The sequence below is a fragment of the Poromitra crassiceps genome (genome assembly GCF_964638095.1).
Source record: "Poromitra crassiceps genome assembly, chromosome: 14".
NCBI classification, from domain to species: domain Eukaryota; kingdom Metazoa; phylum Chordata; class Actinopteri; order Beryciformes; family Melamphaidae; genus Poromitra; species Poromitra crassiceps.
Window position 1 is genome coordinate 24,594,716 of NC_139633.1, and position 19,640 is coordinate 24,614,355.

At 46.3% G+C, this 19,640-nt stretch overlaps 1 protein-coding gene across 1 annotated transcript in view; it reads left to right on the top strand.

The window, feature by feature from the left end:
• The window catches only part of pgbd5 (piggyBac transposable element derived 5), a gene marked incomplete at both ends in the record, with an annotated part of 32,187 nt that overhangs the window by 9,846 nt on the left and 2,701 nt on the right, over positions 1–19,640 (top strand). The window contains 3 exons of the mRNA XM_083651021.1: positions 9,356–9,490; positions 12,591–12,771; positions 19,159–19,356. Of these exons, the coding sequence (XP_083507147.1) occupies positions 9,356–9,490; positions 12,591–12,771; positions 19,159–19,356 (514 nt within the window). The remainder of the gene's footprint in view (positions 1–9,355; positions 9,491–12,590; positions 12,772–19,158; positions 19,357–19,640) is intronic.

The window sequence follows — 19,640 nt, forward strand, 5'->3', positions numbered from 1 at the left end:
TTCAACTCTTCCACGTCACTGAATTGAGAAACAGAGGTAATGACCTATAATAATAATAATATAATAATAATAATAATAATAATAATAATAATAATAATAATAATAATAATAATAATAATAATTTATTACATATCGCTCTTTTAGTACTCAAAGCGCTGCACATATCGGGGCTGGGGGGACTCGCCACCGATGTGCGTAGCACCCGCCTGGGTGATGCACGGCAGCCAGTTTGAGCCAGGATGCTCAGCTCACCACACATCAGCTGCCTATCTCAGCGGAGACTTGTGTACTGAAAGTGCCAATTAGATAACAAGGGGTGATTAGGTGGCCATGATGGAAGGCCTGTTTGGGAAGTTAGCCAGGGCACCGGGGGGGTACACCCCTACTCTGGTGATAAGTGCTGATGGAATCTTTATTGACTGCAGAGTCATTAGACAACGTTGCATCATGGGCTCATAAAAATTAATGGATCTCTGGAAACTAGTTGATTGAATTGCTCGTGCTGTTGATACAATATGAGTGCTTTGTGCCATTGTGGGCTGATGGACAAAAGAGGATGTCAAGAGTTTGGGTATACGGGCCCCTTAGCCCACTCTTCCCCCTCCTCCCCCACTCCTCACCGTCACATCGAAATTAGAGCTGCAACGATTAATCGGTTAATGGATTAGTCGATCGTCAGAAAATTATTAATCGACAACTATTTTGATAATCGATTAATCGTTTTGAGTACAATTTTAAGAGAAAAGAGAAAATTATCTAATTCCAGCTTCTTAAATGTGAATATTTTCTGGTTTCTTTACTCCTGTATGACAGTAAACTGATATTATCTTTGAGTTGTGGACAAAACAAGACGTTTGAGGGTGTCATCTTGGGCTTTGGGAAACACTGATCGTCATTTGCTACCATTTTCTGACATTTTATAGACCAAACAACTACCGTAATCAATTAATAGAGAAAATAATCGACAGATTAATCGATTATGAAAATAATTGTTAGTTGCAGCCCTAATCGAAATGTCATTCAACTCCATTAATTTAGATCTAAAATCATTATCATCATCATCATCATCATCATCATCATCATCATCATCATCATCATCATCATCATCATCATCATCATCATCAGTATATAAATGGGAGCTGGGCCTCTGTATGTCTGTTTGTTTCTCTGTTTCTCTGTCCCACTGTGATTGTCCCACTGTGATGTCATAAATCCCACTGTGACATCATCAGTGATGTCATAAATCTGACATCATCAGTGATGCTGGTCTCATTGGCCACACAGCAGCCGAGCTGCGGGCAAGGCCGCGCAGCGGCTGAACTCTGAATGCGAGCTGCAGGGCCAGCTCGGTGAGCTGCAGGACTTGCGAGCCCGCGTAGCGGGTGAGCCTAGGAATGAGGAAAAGAATGAGGACAGCCGGGCTGTATCAGACACGACACACCTACACACATGCACACGCAGGCACACACACGCACACAGGCACGCACACGCAGGCACACACACGCACGCACACGCAGGCACACACAGGCACACGCATGCACGCACACGCAGGCACACTCAATCAGACACATGCACACACACGCAGGCACACGCATGCACGCACACGCATGCACACGCATGCACGCACGCACACGCAGGCACACGCAGGCACACGCATGCACACGCACACGCAGGCACACACATGCACGCACACGCAGGCACATGCATGCACGTACACGCATGCACGCACGCACATGCAGGCACACGCACGCACGCACACGCAGGCACACCCATGCACGCACGCACATGCAGGCACACGCATGCACGCACACGCAGGCACACGCAGGCACACGCATGCACGCACGCACATGCAGGCACACGCACGCAGGCACACGCAGGCACGTACACGCATGCACGCACGCACATGCAGGCACACGCACGCACGCACACGCAGGCACACGCATGCACGCACGCACATGCAGGCACACGCACGCACGCACACGCAGGCACACGCATGCACGCACGCACATGCAGGCACACGCATGCACGCACACGCAGGCACACGCAGGCACACGCATGCACGCACATGCAGGCACACGCAGGCACACGCATGCACGCACATGCAGGCACACGCACGCACGCACACGCAGGCACGCACATGCAGGCACACGCATGCACGCAGGCACACGCAGGCACACGCATGCACGCACGCACACGCAGGCACATGCAGGCACACGCATGCAGACACATGCACGCACACGCAGGCACATGCAGGCACACGCATACACGCACGCACACGCAGGCACACGCACGCACGCACGAACGCACACACACAGTGTATCTAGGCCAGTTTGTTTTGATCTGTTTCTGGTTTCTGTGCCAGGAGCAGAGAATGGGCCCAGATCGTCAGTCAGAGTGGCACAGACTGAAACTGTTGCTCTTAGCAAATCTAGCCAATCAGGAAGGAAGGAAGGAATAAAAGAATCAAGTATGTGTGCTGTATGTTTGAGTGTCTGTTGTGTGTTTGAGTGTCTGCTGTGTGTTTGAGTGTCTGCTGTGTGTTTGAGTGTTTGAGTGTCTGCTGTGTGTTTGAGTGGGATGGCTCGTCACAGTTCTCTATTGTCGTCTATTGATGATGACGCTTCACATTCCCTCCGCCAGAGCCTGGCAATTCGGCCGGTAGCTGCGATCGATTATTGGCATTGATTTGCAAGTGTCAAATCTTTGAGCGGAGACTGAGAACAGCCTCTGCAGGGCAGAAAGTCAGTTGATAGTCTCTCTCCTCTCTCTGATCCTCCCTCCTGACGTAATGCACAGGACTGAACCCATACACACCCATGCAAATGAACTCCATCCATACACAGATGCACTGTAGCTATTGTACAAGTCATTTCATCACAAACCCTGCATGTGCTACTGGACTGCTGTTTTCAGTCACTTGAAGCTACGTTGTGTTCAGGTGTTAGGATAAGCTGTAGGGAAAGTTTGGAATATCGGTTTGGAATGGATGATGTCATCCTCCAAAAGGCTTGATAGTGTCATTGTGTTTATGGTTGTAATAATAACCCATAACTCCACATTTGACTGGGTCATGACTTGTGGCTCTTTGTCCTAGAATAGGAGAGAGCTGTTGCACGGTGCTGCCTCCAGCTCTAGTCAAACGAGGACAGAGGGAGGAGAGGAGACGAGGAGAGAGGAGAGGAGACGAGGAAGGGAGAGCTGGAAGTCATTTGAAATGCAAATATTGAATGTGTGGTTGGAGGCATCTCTAGGAAATGGCTGGGATATCCGCCAGGTGTTAGGTGTGCCATGCAGATTCTGTTGTGCAGGGCTGTTGTGCATGTGTGTGTGTGTGCATGACTATATATTTGTGTTTTGTCTGTCTGATGGTGCTTCGGTTTGTGTGTCTGTTTATGTGAATGTGTGCCAGATAATAAGAAATATCCTAAAGGAAGTTGGCACTGCCCACACAGGCAATCTGTTTACCAGATATCTAGTATACGTTCGGACAGTGAGGGAGAGAATTCTCCTCGCTTTACTTGCATGAGTTTCATGGCTCGTCTTTAAAAATAGAACACTTGAAACTTCAGAATTATATATTTTTTAAATCCTGTCAAGATTACATTTCATAATCCATTTGCAGCAGGCTTGTAGCCAGCAGGACCAATTTCTTTTTTTTGGGGGGGGGGGGGGGATCAAGCTTTCATAAATGATTTGTGTGATTTGTGATCGAGTCGTTACTTTTGTTGCAAATACCCAGTGGACATTTTCCCCCCTGTGCCTGGATAGATTTCTGCTTGAAGCTGATTGGCTGTACTGTGTCAGGTGGATTTTCCCCTCAAGTTGGAAAAATGTCAGCCTGCGTTTGAGCCACCTGGAGCGACGTTGCCTCCATCTCTCTCCGTCCACCTGCTTCCATTGACTTTGGTGCCAACTTTATTTTCATCTTCTCTGAAGTCTGAAATTCGAAGAGAACATGTCATTACTGTCTGTAACACTCTCTGAGTGTGCTATATTCATTTGTGTACCAGGGGTGTTTAAAGCTGCATTCAGCGATGTTTTTGTGTTAAAATAAGCGTTAAATGGCTCTATATTCTGACAGCAATCACTGAAATAGTGTTTGGTCAGTGACTTAAAACCCCCACCCCCCGCTGTCCTCTATCTCTCTCCTGTAGTCCTGCATGCAGGGCGGACGTATCTCTGCAACCGTAACTCGTAGCGACTCAGGGTAGCATTGGATTCGGGGTGAAAAAATACATACCGGTGTATAGTCCTTTATAGGCATCGCAATCCGACCTTCCGTTTCCCAGAAAATGTTCAACGTTTCTCCTTGGCGGCGAAAAGTTGACATTTTCTGGGAAACGGAAGGTCAGATCGCGATGCCAACACTTATTTTAACACAAAAACATCACTGAATGCAGCTTTAAATAAAACAGCAAATTACCTGTAGTTTGTACTTATACAGAAAGAAAGAAAGAAAGAAAGAAAGAAAGAAAGAAAGAAAGAAAGAAAGAAAGAAAGAAAGAAAGATATAAAATAGAGATATAAAGGTTTAAAAAGAGAACAGGAGTGGGCAGTATTTTTCAGAATGATGCCTCGAGTGTTTTGCAGACAAAGCTGTACAGTTCAGAGTATACATTCCTGCAGAGAACAGTAGATTTATTTCCTCTGTCACACCTACACTCACACGTTTATTATGTGTCTCTATACTTGGGAGGACCTTCCATTGACTGCAGTTACACCCTCTCACCACTACACACCTAAACTTCGTCACTTCCCTAACCGAATGTTGCTCATTTCTCACCATGACACATAATCCCAGTAAGGATAGTATTACCGCACGGTTTGAATGTGTTTATCTCATCTATTATTATCGTATCAATATGGCATCGTTTACAGTCTAGGCTTTCAACACAATCCAAAGATGCTCATCACAATCTAGTTGAAATGTACACTTGGGTTGTTTGAGTTCTGTTAGCATTCATCTGCATGACATGACTTAGTAGTAGTGAAGGCTTTGTGGCCCTAGCTGAAAAACGTAGCTCTGGCCAAAGCTTCCTCTCTGTCGAACCTTGTGCAGGCCCAGGCAAGGAAGTAGGGATGCACCGATCCACATTTTTTCACTTCCGATCCGATTCCGATACCTGAATTTGGATATCTGCCGATACCGATATTCCGATACCGATATTTTTCTTGAATATACAGTATAGGCAAAGTTTTGGCCAATTAAATATATTTTTTTTATATACCTTGCAAAAAGCAGACAAAATTAAGAAAATATACAAGGCAAAGAAGAATTATATATGGGCAAATTACGGCTCGTTGCGGCCCGCGCTGGAATTGCAAAAAAAAATCCGGATCCGGGGGTCGGTATCGGCACACGATACAGATATTGGATCGGATCGGTCCCATCCCTACAAGGAAGCGCTTCTCCCAAGCGTACTAGCTCTCCTCGTCTGTGGGTTCCGGAGCATCCAAGCATCTGCGGTGTTGAGCTGGAATCTCGACGTGCAAAAGGGCCGCCGAAAATGACAACGGACGGACAGCTACACACATAAACATCCATCAGTTCAAGGAGAAGACAGTCAGTAGTTCATCCGTATATCGCCATCAGAGTCCCACATGGCAAGCAATCCTTTCGCCATGCCTGGCACGATGGCTCAGTGGTAGAGCTGTCGCCTCGCAGTCAGAAGGTCCTGAGTTCGATTCTCGCCTGGGACACTGTGGGCGCTGTGGTTGTGTTCCCCCCCATATCTTCAGTGCCTACTGCCCAGGTGGGGTATCTCGTCGTAAGGGCCTTTCTGTCTGTGTGGAGTTTGCATGTTCTCCCCGTGCTCCCCCAGGGGGGTTCCTCCGTATATAACCCCCCCCCCCCCATTAAAAACATGCAGAAGATCAGATCGTCATCGTCATCCGACCAGTGACGACAACATCCGAAGTTGGTCCCCGGGCGCTGTACGAGAAAGCGACCACTGCTCCTGGCCTGCCCCCCGGAGGAAAGGACAAAGCCAGGATGGGTTAAATGCAGAGGACAAATTTCACCGGCCACCGTCAGCATGTGTGTGTTGTGGCCCTCCGTGCATGTGTTGATTGTAATCGTGTGACAATAAAGACGGGCTTGTCCGTCTGAAATCGTGATCACCGGAGCTACAGTTCAATCAGGAGAATACTAGCGTATGAATAAAATAAACAGAATAACAGAATGAATATTTACAGCGACAAAATAGTGAGAATTTAATTATTTACAATAACAGACTATAGTGAGGATGAATCTTGATAAGTCTTTGGCGCTGAGGCTCTACAGGGAGAAATCTGTGATGGAGGGGCATCAGCAAGGTAAATCCCCCAGTGGAGAGTCTAGACACTGCAGCTACAAGGTAAATCCCCCAGTGGAGAGTCTAGACACTGCAGCTACAAGGTAAATCCCCCAGTGGAGAGTCTAGACACTGCTGGTGCTGGTGGTGACTGATGACTCTCCTGAGACTGATGAAGCTGATGGATCTGATGGATCGGTGAAGACAGGGCGGAGACGGGGAGGTGGAGGGGTGCGTGATGACAGCAGCAGGAGTCGGGCAGACTCAGAGCAATCTAGTAAGACAGTGGCGTCAGCGGAGGTCCAAAATGCGTTGACTCAGTGGCCAATGACTAGCCAGGAAGGGGTTTCGCGCTACGTTTGAATGCTAAAATAAAGCTAATGTACAATTTGATTCTTTAAACGTCGGACCCTTTCAAAGTACAACACAAACTGTCCATTTCGCTGCAACTCGACAGCGCTGCTTAATCCATAACCTTACTTCCGGGAACTCTTGAGAGTAAAAAAAACGGGTTCATTGTAGTTAATGGAGATGTCACGACTCTTCTATAGATGGATCTGGGCAGACTGAATTGGATAGAGAGAGATGTATTTCAAAAAAGACACCAGCAATCTGATTGGCTTACAGTGGAGGTGTGTTAAGGTGTGTGCAGAATGAATGAATGCTTTATTTTGAACATGTTAAAAACAAAAAGTCACAAACAAATACAAAACAAATCAAACATATAGCATATATATATATGTTTGTTTTCCCATACTTAAAATAACATAAAATAATTCAGCCCCAAGGGCAACACTCAATGTACAATGTGTCCAAAAAGGAGTAGGAAGAAGTAAACACTTATCTAGTCCTACCCCCCTCTTCATCATTTGTCAAACTTAAGTTAATAATATCTCAACTTGGTCTAAACACCAAGTTTTACACCATAGGTAAATTAATGAAACAAAACAAAAAAAGCATTACACATAACTCTGTCACGAATTGTATATTCGTTACTGTCCTGCTTTGTCCCTGTACCCTTTGAAAATCTGTTGTTTATACCCTTTTTTTTAAATGGTTTATGCTTGGACATTGCTTGAGATCCACATTCATACTGTTCCATAGCTTCACAACATATATTGTGATACAGAAGCACTTTAATCTTGTCCGTGAGCCTTGTGTTTTGAAATTTGTCTCCCCCCTTAAATTATAGCCCCCTCTCTGTCAGAGAACATTTTTTGAATGTTTCCTGGCAGATGCTTATTTCTAGCCTCATACATAATTTGTGCAGTCTTAAACTCTATTTTATCCACAAATTTCAAAAATGTTTGAATTTAAAAATAGTATATTAGTGTGATCTCTATATCCAGCATTATTAATGATCCTTATAGCTCTTTTCTGTAGTAGTATTATTGAATGCAGTGAACCTTTATATGTATTTCCCCAAACCTCCGAGCAGTAATTTAGATATGGTAAAACCATGGAACAGTAGAGAATGCAAAGTGATTTGTAATCTAGAATGTGTTTGGATTTACCCAGTACTGATATGCTTCTTGAGAGTTTAGTTTAGCCCCGGGGTAATGATGATTGACAGCTCCTAGGGCCACCCTCTGAGCCAGGTCTCTCAACTAATCGCAGCCCCAAGACCCACTAAGACGCGCCAACGCTTCGTCCAATCACCAGTTGACATTTATTCTGCCCACTGAGAACTCCTCAATGCCGTGACGTCGCGACTGTCACAACAGAAGTAGGCTACAGTACAAGAGCACACAGACACAAATAAACACTTCAAATATTTGGAGGTTCAACATGGCTAAGGGACATACAAAAAATGTCTCCACCATATCCACCATGTCATCATTACTGCAGAGACAAACGGTTTCTTATTAGTTGTTTTTCCTTTTTCTTGGACAGTACTTGCAAGCCACTAACTAGTGTTGAATAATGTCGAATGACCATTAGTTGACCATTTGTTCTATCTATTATATGTGTGATGTCATCCATAGAGACACTTCACGAGACACGCGTCATCATTCAGAAACCACGCCCAAAACGGGGAGAAACAAAACTCCCCCCCCCCAATCGTGGCGTTCTCCTATGTCGCGTGTTACATATATGCGGAAGATGAACACTCCAACTTCCTTCCTTCACAGCTAGATCCACATTTTTCTTCTCACCAATTCTCAATGGCTTCCTTGTTTTGCTCGGGAGCACAAAATAACTTTAATTCAAGTCAAGTCAAGTCAAGTTTATTTATATAGCCCTAATTCACAAGCATGTCTCAGAGGGCTTCACAGAAAGTATGTCTAGCTAATTCTAGCTAACACAACAGTAACAAGAATATACAGAATAAAGATAACATTTGAACAATTGATAATATAGAAAATATAGAAATGAAGAGAGAGCAGAGGAGAGAGCAGGAGAAGGGGGAAGAGCAGGGGGAATGTGAGAGAGTGATGGGGTGGGGAGGGAATGGGAGATGTTGGAGGGTATAGGAGGTGGGGAAGGAGCAAGAGGAGAGAGCAGGAGAGAGGAAGGGGGGAGAAGAGAGCAGGGGGAGGAAGGAGGTGGGGAGAGAATGAGAATTATAGACGCACATCTTGCAAATTGGAGATTTTGTTACATTTGTTGTCTGCGCAGCCCCACCACACAACAGCTTTTAATTCAAGGAAAATGACGCTGGTGTGTGGAAGTGAACGGAGACGGAGAGCTTTCCCCCGTGATGGGCGTGGCCTATTTCATGCAGTGTCTCTATATTCTTGTATTCATGATCCTCTCCTAATGCTAACCATAATCTATAATTAAATCATAGCACTACTCCTCACTCGTCATCTCCTCCAACTACCTCATGCACACAAAAAAGTAGCTGTAACCAGCTTCTTTTCTTTCTTTTTTCTGTGGACTACTTTACATGGTTACATAAACATGCACACACACACACACACACGCACACACGCGCGCACACACACACACACACACACACACACACACACACACACACACACACACACACACACACACACACGCACACACACACACACACACACACACGCATGGTAACCCTGCACGCGTGTGTGTTCTAGGTTCTTCATGAGCCCTTGATAGACGAGGACCCAGTCTTCATCACCACCTGTACGGAAAGAGAGCTGAGGAAGAGGAAGAAGAGGAAGTTCAGCCTGTGGGTTCGACAGTGCACCTCCACCGGATTCATCTGCCAGGTAGCAGCACACACCACTGTGTGTGTGTGTGGGTGTGCGTGTGTGTGTGTGTGTGTGTGTAGGTGTAGGTGTGTGTGTGTAGGTGTGTGTTTATTTTTTGGGAAGGTTGTTGTACCAGTATTTTTAACAGCTCATATGCTCTATGATGCGTAATATGAGTAATAGGCTCTATGCACGCAACACTTCCGTGTTTGATATCAGGCCGCCCCACCACTAATCCAGTCCTATAGACTGAACTAGTCTTACACTAGTCATATCGTAGCTTACAAAAACGGCCCTCGACACACAAATTGGAATAAAATAGACGAAAAATGATGTAAATTAGTTTTGTGTTACTATAGCAACGGAAGTGGCAGGGTGGCCTAACGTCAAGCAAGGAAGTGTTGTGTGCATAGAGTCTATTGAATGAATTCATTTCTGTGGAGAGAAGGTGAAAGATCAGAAACAGCGCCACCTTCTGAGTGAGAAAGAAAGGGAGAGAGGGAGAGAAAGACAGAGTTTGTGTGTGTGTGCGTTCTCTGACGAGAACGGCTGCTCCAGAGGCATTTGTGAAGTCTGCTTAAAGCCAAAAGACTTGAACCAAGACATGAAAGACTTGAATCAAGACATCAATGACTTTAATCGAGACATCAGTGACTTTGCTGAAATTTCAACGTTTATTCTAAGGTCATCCATAGATGTCGTTGCATCATTTGAATCCAGCCAGTCAGCTGTTAATACTGCAAGTATGAAAGTTCCTTTTAATATATTCGACGTGAAATATTTATAACCATTCCTGTAAAAAGGCTGTACATGCAAAAATGCAAAAAAAAACACGTTGAAATGCATCCACGTTCTTGGCAGAAATACTGGCTGTCAAAATGTCCTTTTGATTTAGATTTTAGATTTTTAATGGGGGTGGTGGGGGGGGGCTAATGAGCTGAGAGCGGACAGATCTACTCTGCTCACTAACGACCTTGCCTTTTTGCAACCTTCCACTCCTACGCCAACGGCTTACGCAACACGCCCATGTGTCTGATGCCCAGCACTGCAGGGGCTGCAAGACCTGGCCAACACTGACCATTACACACAGAGGGGGAAGGGAGGAGGGGGTGGCCGTTATTACCCACAATCCCCCAAATTATTTCCGAGTGTTGTATATCAGCACCCAGAGTGCTCCAGGCAACCTCCTAATTAGCCCGTATTTGCGGAGCAGGATGCCTGAGCAAACTGTAAGCAGCATATTCTCCAGTGTAAACGCTGTCTGGCTTTTTGCAAGTGGCAAGTGCTGACATTTCTCTTCTGCTATGGTGGAAATATTGTGTCCAAACACTCCTCCTCCCATCCAGCCTGCCACCCACATGCAAGCGAGCATGCAGAGAGAATAGAACAGAATAGAATAGAATAGAACAAATTGTTTGTTCTGTTGTTATGGTTTGAGAGTGACCTGCCTGCCCAGTCTCCTCAAAGAAAGCGTCTTTCTCAAACCGTGGGGGAAATGGCTGGACAAACTAGAATGACACTAGAATGAAATGGCGAACAAGGGGGCTATTCCACTGCCAAGAACCCATAAATAGATATATGTGAGGCACTTCTGCAGAAGAAATTATTCCCTTTTTAGATTGGATGTAGTCCAGAATGACATTAGCGTAAGTGGGGAGAGTGTTCACCGTGATCCCAATGCAAATGATCCGACATTCTCTCATTGGGTTACGCTCTGTCAAATAAAATAAAGGAGAATTCTAACTATTGATAATTTTGCCGATGCAGAGTAACCCCAAACCCAGACCCCTAAGCTAAAGCAATTACATTATTTCATCCATTTCACAAATTTTGCCTTAGCATACACACGGAGGCGATGCACGTTGGCAGTCACCTGCTCTTTATCAGTCTGCTGTATCGTCTGTGTGTCTACTCTGCACTGAGGTCTGCTCTCTCTACCTGTCTGTGTGTCTGCACTGAGGTCTGCTCTCTCTACCTGTCTGTGTGTCTGCACTGAGGTCTACTCTCTCTCTCTAACTGTCTGTGTGTCTGTGTTACTGGTACTGCAGGGCAGGTACGGAGGTAACAAATGAATTTGTTGGTTCGGTGTCTGTAAAAGTGAAGATTAAATGCAGTGAGGCAGAGACACGAACCGATTGCTTGTTATCCCAAATCACATCTCATTTATTACAATATTCTTTTTAACAATAATAACAAACATTTCTCTTAAATCCTTTTCCCTTATTCAAGTGTCTGTGTTTCTGTTTCAATGTTTATATGTGTTGTTTTTATCTCAGTTTGTTTTCACAATAAAGCCCATCAAAACATATTCCAGTCTTCAAAATTATTATCAAATTCCATTCACTCATTAATATAATCCATAAAATAAACAAATCAACATATTCAGTATCTAGAACATTTCTTAGTTCTCATGTGCTTTAGCTTATTAGCTGGTTGTTTACTATTTTACATAGTACATTTTAAATAGACCAGAGAAATCTTATCAATTCACAAATTCAGATAAACAGCTTATTTTTAGCTTTTAGCTTAAAGGAGAATTTCGGTTTTTTCGAACCTGGAGCCATCTCCTGCCATTAATTATGATTTGTCCACTCACCCGGCGATCCCCGCGGCGTATCTGGGCGTCCTAGCGTTGTTTTGATATCAATAGCGTCCAAGTCAGTCGTAAAGTGGAGTTGATTTGGGGCCAAGTGTGAGCCTGTATTTCCTGCATCTAAATAGCTATTTTTCTTCCCTTTTTCGCCAAATATCGCCATAATCTGATCCGTCAACATCCAGCAGAGTGTTATTTCACCCCAGGCTGTTTCCTGGAGTGCACAGGGATCAAATTACCTCAAACGTGATCTAGGTCACCAAGTCTCGTGAAGTCCCGCGATACTTTCCTGTCGACTGGCCAAATACAGGCAGGACGCTTTGCGGTCGTGGTTTTAGCGTAACCTATGTGGGGTTTGGCGTAACCTATGTGGGATTCGAAATAACGAATCGGTCTAGGGATAGTTGTAGTCCCTGTATCTAAATTGCTCTTGGAGGACAGCAAGATTGCACTGAGGAGGCTGAAGGAAAATGCTAAGTGGTCTCCGTGTCCCATGTCTCCTCCCTTTCCTCCTGACTTCCACAGATCTCAGTCCATCTGAAGGAGGGCCAGGGGACAGATGGGCTGTCCACCCTGAAGAACAAACCTCAGCTCCACAGTCTGGTGGCCAAGCAGCTCTGCCAGAACATCTCCGGGAAGAACACCATCGTCTTCACCGGGCCGTCCATCACCAGCCTCGGCCTCTTCAGTGAATTCAGCAAACAGGGTACGCAAACTCGCTGCAGATGGACAGATGCCTGTTTCTGCCGTTCTGTCGTACTATATGTAGGCTATGTGTGTGTGTATGTCCCTCCCTCCCTCCCCCTCTCTCACTATCTCTCCTCTCTCTCACTCTGCATCCTAGTCAATCAGTGTTGCATGCACTTTTTCTTTCACACACACCTCTGCATTTATTCGTTATCCTACTATAGAATGAGGAAAACTGCACAGAAAAATGCAAATATGAGAGAGAGTCTGTGTATGTGTGTGTGTGTGTGTGTGTGTGTGTGTGTGTGTGTGTGTGTGTGTGTGTGTGTGTGTGTGTGTGTGTGTGTGTGTGTGTGTGTGTGTGTGTGTGTGTGTGTGTGTGTGTGTGTGTGTGTGTGTGTGTGTGTGTGTGTGTGGACACAGACCATCTGCCAGACTCCCCTATCAGTTAATCCGACTCCTGATTCCTCTCGCTCCGCGGTCAAGCCACGGACACAGCGACATGCAGAACGTCCGGTGGGCCCATTTCAAAATAAAAGCCATGCCAATAATAGACAGAATGATGTTGTGCCCGGTCATAATGTTCAAAATAAATGTGGTATCGACACAAATTAACAGTCGCCAAGCACGCGCTTGGGGAACTCCCCCCTGCCTGCCGCCCTGCCGAAAATGGAAAAATCTGCTTCACACGCACACGTGCGCACGCACACACACACACACACACACACACACACACACACACACACACACACACACATACACACACACACACACACACACACACACACACACACACACACACACACACAGTTACTAAGAGTAAAAACTCTGTCTGCATGCATTTACTGTATCTCCCCAACGGGTTGGCCAATCAATCTGAAACTGCACACGGGCATCGAGCATTGGCACAGGCAGGGACTGACAGAGATGATTTTTCCATTTCCCCCACATTTAAGATATCTATGAGCATTTTTTGGCAAGTCTGCCTGGAGTTGTGGTCCACACATCCCCGGGTATGGACTAGTCTCCCTGATTTGTGGTTCAATATGTCTCCTCTGCTGTCTCGCTTATCCACACTCTCTCTCTCTCTCCCCAACTCTCTCTCTCTCCCTCTCACCCCCTCTTCTTCTCGCCTCCTGTTTCTTCTCATCTCTCTCCTCATCTCGTCTCCCTCCCTTTCTGTGTGTGTGTTTTTTTTCCAATGATGGCGTGACGATAACATCCCCAGGCTAAGCAACAGAGAGAGCGAAGCAGTCTGCTGCAGTTCACCTTGAGATGAAACTAGCCCTACAGTTCTCTTTGTCTTTCCTTGCACCTCAAGTGAAAAGCCTTCATCTCATGCACATGAATGTAAAAGGATCGGAGACTGGTGAAGATGCACGTGATCATAGAAGCACCGATCATATATACTTGGAAATATGGCCCTGGGATTGATAAGTTTGAATGACTGTGCTTTGTTAAAGGTAAAGTAAAGTCCCACTGATTGTCACACAATGTGTGAAATTTGTTCTCCGCATTTGACCCGTCCCCTGGGGGAGCGGTGAGCGGCAGCGTGCGCCGCGCTCGGGAATCACATGGTGATTTAACCCCCCAATTCCAACCCTTTGATGCTGAGTGCCAAGCAGGGAGGCAAATATGGGTCCCATTTTTATAGTCTTTGGTATGACTCGGCCGGGGGTCGAACTCACGACCTCCCTGTCTCAGGGCGGACACTCAGACCACAAGGCCACTGAGCTGGTTGTTGTTGTTGTTGTTGTTGTTGTTGTTGTTGCTTATAAAAATTGTTTTACTTGTTCAAACCAAACGGTTCAGCTATATTTAGAATCGGGAGAAACCATAGAACATTTCACTTGGACCAACAGAAAAAAACAACATAGAAAAAAACATTTTCTTTAAACCCGCATTTTATTTTTACGTTTTGCTCCGAGTGAAATGTTACGCGGTCTCTCCTATGTCTGAACCGTTTGGTTTGACCAAGTAAAACTATTTTTAGAAGCATTTTACGAAATGTCTATGGGAAAATAAATGGCGGATGAAAATCTCTGGTGCAGTGCTGAAGCAGGAAGTGACGTTCCACTTTTGCCCTCTATTCCTGCCATTAGAAAGCAGCGTAACCTTTAAATAAGGAAGTCACATTGAGATTAAAACCTCAGAAAAGCTGCCATTAATCACACTGTATTTCTGTCAGCTGGGAACCCAGAGGTTTTTGACCTGCGGTCAAATGTGTTAAATGAAAGAGGTGCGAGCAGCTAACACTGCCTGGAACACCATTGGGATGCATAGTAAATCATGGGAGATTGATCAAGGAGTGTTCAGCCTGGTCACGGCTCAAAAGAAATCGTTGAGCACTTGCTCAAAAATGCTGTTTACACCTCAAAAACAGAAATTCCGAATCCAAACTGGTTGTTTTTTCCTCATGTGCAGCTTACAGCCTTTGTCTTTGCAATATGTTTCAACAGGTATTGTGCAGCAGTTTTGTGAGGAAATTGTGATATTTTGTTACAGATAAATGCAGTTTTCACGAGTGCAGAGTTCTGATTTTCATGCACACTGTATCAAGGGTATCTTTGTTATGCAGCCGTGACTGTAACCCTGGTTTGATTTCCCATCGGTGACCTCTGACCTGTCTCCTCACATTTAAATATTCTCTCATTTGGAGAGCGTGGTGCCGTCATGGTGACCTGTCTCCTCACATTTAAACATTCTGTCATTGAGACATTGACCATAGAATGGATAAAGCTAGTGTACAAGTTACTGCCATTGCTGAATTACAAATTGCAATGACTAAATACTGTGACTGACTATATACTATGTACTTCTTGTACATGAACATAGTAAAATGTACTAATAAAATCAATCAATCAATCAATCAATCAATTGTATATATATATAGTGCCAAATCATAACAAGAGTTATCTCAAGGCACTTTACAAATAGAGCTGTCCTAGGTTTTCAACATGATCTCTGCTGCTATCTCCAAGCTGGTTCCAATCTCTTCATCAGAGTGAGACATGTGACTGAACGACCCAGTCAGCAGCAGTTTAAAAGGACCACTGAGTTCACTGGTTCCTCAAGCTTAGGTGGAAGGGCAGTTTCTGCTTTTGTTCTGTCTATACCACGCGTCCTGCAGTGAGTGATCCAACTCCACCTTGGCATTCGCCGACTCCATTCTCTTCATCTGTGCCACCATCATCTCAGCTGAAAAAATGGCTGTTGGTATTTGTGTGAGGTAGTACTTTTTTTTTCCTCTTTTGTATTGGGACATGTTTTCACTCTTGACACATTAACATTTTGGTGGTGTATAATTGTGAAGTATTTACAACTTGTTCTCTTTCCAGGGTGCTCTTCCTCTCAATCATAGCTTTTGATGCAACAAGGTCTGCTCCAATTTCTTCAAGTTATGGTATTCTGCGTTTACGACGCCATGATGTGAAACAGGGAACCACCAGCCCAGCCACCACCCCAACCCCCAGCAGCCCGGCTACCACCCCAAGGCCCAGCACCCTAGCTACCACCCCAAGGCCCAGCAGCCCGGCTACTACCCCAGCTCCCACCCCAAGCCCCAGCACTCTAGCTCCCACCCCAAGCCCCAGCACTCCAGCTCCCACCCCAGCTACCACCCCAAGGCCCAGCACTCTAGCTACCACCCCAGCTCCCACCCCAAGGCCCAGCACTCCAGCTCCCACCCCAAGCCCCAGCACTCCAGCTCCCACCCCAGCTACCACCCCAAGGCCCAGCACTCTAGCTACCACCCCAGCTCCCACCCCAAGGCCCAGCACCCCAGCTCCCACCCCAAGGCCCAGCACCCCGGCTGCAACCCCAAGGCCCAGCACCCCGGCTGCAACCCCAAGGCCCAGCACCCCAGCTCCCACCCCAAGGCCCAGCACCCCAGCTCCCACCCCAAGGCCCAGCACCCCAGCTCCCACCCCAAGGCCCAGCACCCCAGCTGCAACCCCAAGGCCCAGCACCCCAGCTACCACCCCAAGCCCCAGCAGCCCAGCTACAACCCAAGCCCCAGCACTGACCCAGCGACCAGGCAAAGCCTTTGTGGCGGCCCAGGCCCAGATACAAGGGAAAGACCAGGCCAAAGCTTCAGCAGGGGCCCAGGTACCAGGCCACGCCTCAGTGAGGGCCCAGGCCCAGCAACCAGGGAAGCACCAGGCCAAAGCTTCAGCAGGGGCCCTGCTACCAGGCCACGCCTCAGTGAGGGCCCAGGCCCAGCAACCAGGGAAGCACCAGGCCAAAGCTTCAGCAGGGGCCCTGCTACCAGGCCAAGCCTCAGTGGGGGCGGGGGCTCAGATACCAGCTAAAGACCAGGCCAAAGCTTCAGCAGGGGCCTTGCTACCAGGCCACGCCTCAGTGGGGGCCCAGGCCCAGCTACCAGGGAAGCACCAGGCCAAAGCTTCAGCAGGGGCCCAGCTACCAGGCCGAGGAGGCTCAGTGGTGGCCCAGGCCCAGCTAGACAAAGACCAGGCCCAAGCTTCAGCAGGGGCCCAGATACCAGGCCAAGTCTCAGTGGGAGCCCAGCTCAAGCAGCAGCCCGAGCTGCAGCCGTAGCACAGCCATGGCCTTTGTTGAAATAAACCTTGTTTTCTTAACTAAATGTGTTCATTGGTCTTAATCACTTAAGACTGCCTTTACACAGGTCTGATGCTTTGCTTTTGCCTGTATCTTTTTTTTCCCTGTGTGACCGCTTGTATCTGCTTTTGAAAAGTGACCCATATCAGATTCCTGTTTACACGAACACTGTTGAAACCGTAGCTCATAGGTGAAACCTTCTCTAAATTGAATAATTAAATGTGTGCCCTGCTACACAAATGCAGCTTGACCCAAGCAAGACAACAGTAAAGGAATTGCGTTTCTATGATTTACAACCACCGAGTTACAGTATGGCATGTCATTTTTTTTACCCTGTTTGAATTGTGCCATAAAGTACACGTGATGTTTGTCAATTTGTCTCTCGCCGTTCACCACTACTCATATTTTTACCAGAAGGCACGTGACTTTGGCTCTCTATAAGGCTCATTATATACTGTAGCCACCAGGTGATGTTCTCATGACAGTCCCTTGGTCTGCCCCGTGGTCTCCTCCCAGCTGGGACGTGCCTGGAACACCTCCCTAGGGAGGCGACCAGGTGGCATCCTTACCAGATGCCCAAACCACCTCAACTGGCTCCTTTCTATGTGAAGGACCCTCGTGAAAAAAAAAAAAAAAAAAATCTGACAGTCCCTGTAAAAGTCTTTCATAAAAGTGAATAGAATAAAACAATCTCAAACTCAATCAGACAGGCAGATAAAGTCCAGTGAACTATTTAGTCCTCCTGAGTGGGTGAAGCACCGCTAGGCAAAATCAGCTGCTGCATCCCAAATTCCAAGCTTGTGAATGCATTGTTTTCCTTCACAATTACCATGCTGGATTAATTATCAGAGTTAATTACCCTGCAGTAATCTGAAGGCCTGACAGTGGATACACACACACACACACACAGACACAGATAAAAATCATTAACTGAGAAGAGCATCAAATCAGCCACAGTCAGCAGCAGGATTGTTTGGGTTTAGCTGGACCTTGTAAGAAATCAAGTAAGATGGTGATGGAGAGACAGAGATAGAATATGAAAGAGAAGAAGTGCAGACAGCAAGAAGTTTGTTCACAGCAGAAGCAGAAACCGATGTGTCCACGAGAGTCGCAGCATTATTTAAAATCTACTTCCTTTCTGACGATTATTGTTTTGGGATTCTATGTAACTAGGCATCTCGCGCGCTCGATTCCTAGGCTCGCCTGTCCTGCAGCTCGCCGAGCTGGCCCTGCAGCTCGCATACGCAGCTCGGCTGCTGCGTGGCCTCACCTGCCCTATTGGCGCGCGCGCGATGTCTCCCTCTCTCATCACTGATGACATCATCACTGAACTTCCAGGAAGGATGACATCACTGATGACATCATCACTGACATCGCTGATGACATCACATCATTAGGTAATTAGGGCAATCACTAAAAAATCCGGCTCTTGTCAGGTCAGTGACGGGTGCTCTCTGAAGGTTTCAGCCCGACCGCGATCGCACGTAAAACGGCATAGCTGTGGCCTCCCAAAATTCTGCTTACACACACGCACGCACACGGACACGGAACATAATAGATTGATCTAGAGCTCTGCTATCTAGCTATCTATTTTTCTATCTATCTACTGTATCTACAGTATCTATGTATCTTGTCTGTCTGTCTGTCTGTCTGTCTGTCTATCTAGTATCAATAGCACTCAATAGCATCAAATACCTAACGTCAACTTGACTTGACTAATCAGAATCGTTAGTAGGTGTCCACAAGCCACGCGTATAGCTTCCCAACATTGCTCAATCAATATGCTGTATGGGTGAGTGATAGCTGCTCTGCTCTCTCTGCCCTCCAGATATCTACTGCTGTGGTCTCCTGAGCACCAGGAAGAGTGACTGTACGGGCCTGCCCCAGTGCATGCTGGTCTGCGGCTCCACGCCGGCGCAGCGCGGCCAATCACGAGTCATGATGAAGGGCGCCATGTCGCTGATCAGCTGGTACAACAAAGGACACTTCAGGTTCCTCACCAACGCTTACTCCCCGACAAAACAAGGTGAGCAGCACTTCTCTGACACACCCTGCTCTTATTCAATCATACGGTCAAAAAGCATCTTTGCACTTGATCTCATTGACTTTCAGCCAAGGCAAGGCAAGCTATCTTTGTCTTTGACTTATATTTCATCTAAGGGTTTAGTAATATAAGGGTTCCCATCCCCCAAACATGTCTGTACTAGAATTGTTACCTTCAACTTTGAGGTAACAATTTGAGTACAGACATGTTTGGGGGAAACTCAACCCCAATTTGACTGATGAGATGAAAACAACAACAACAATGGA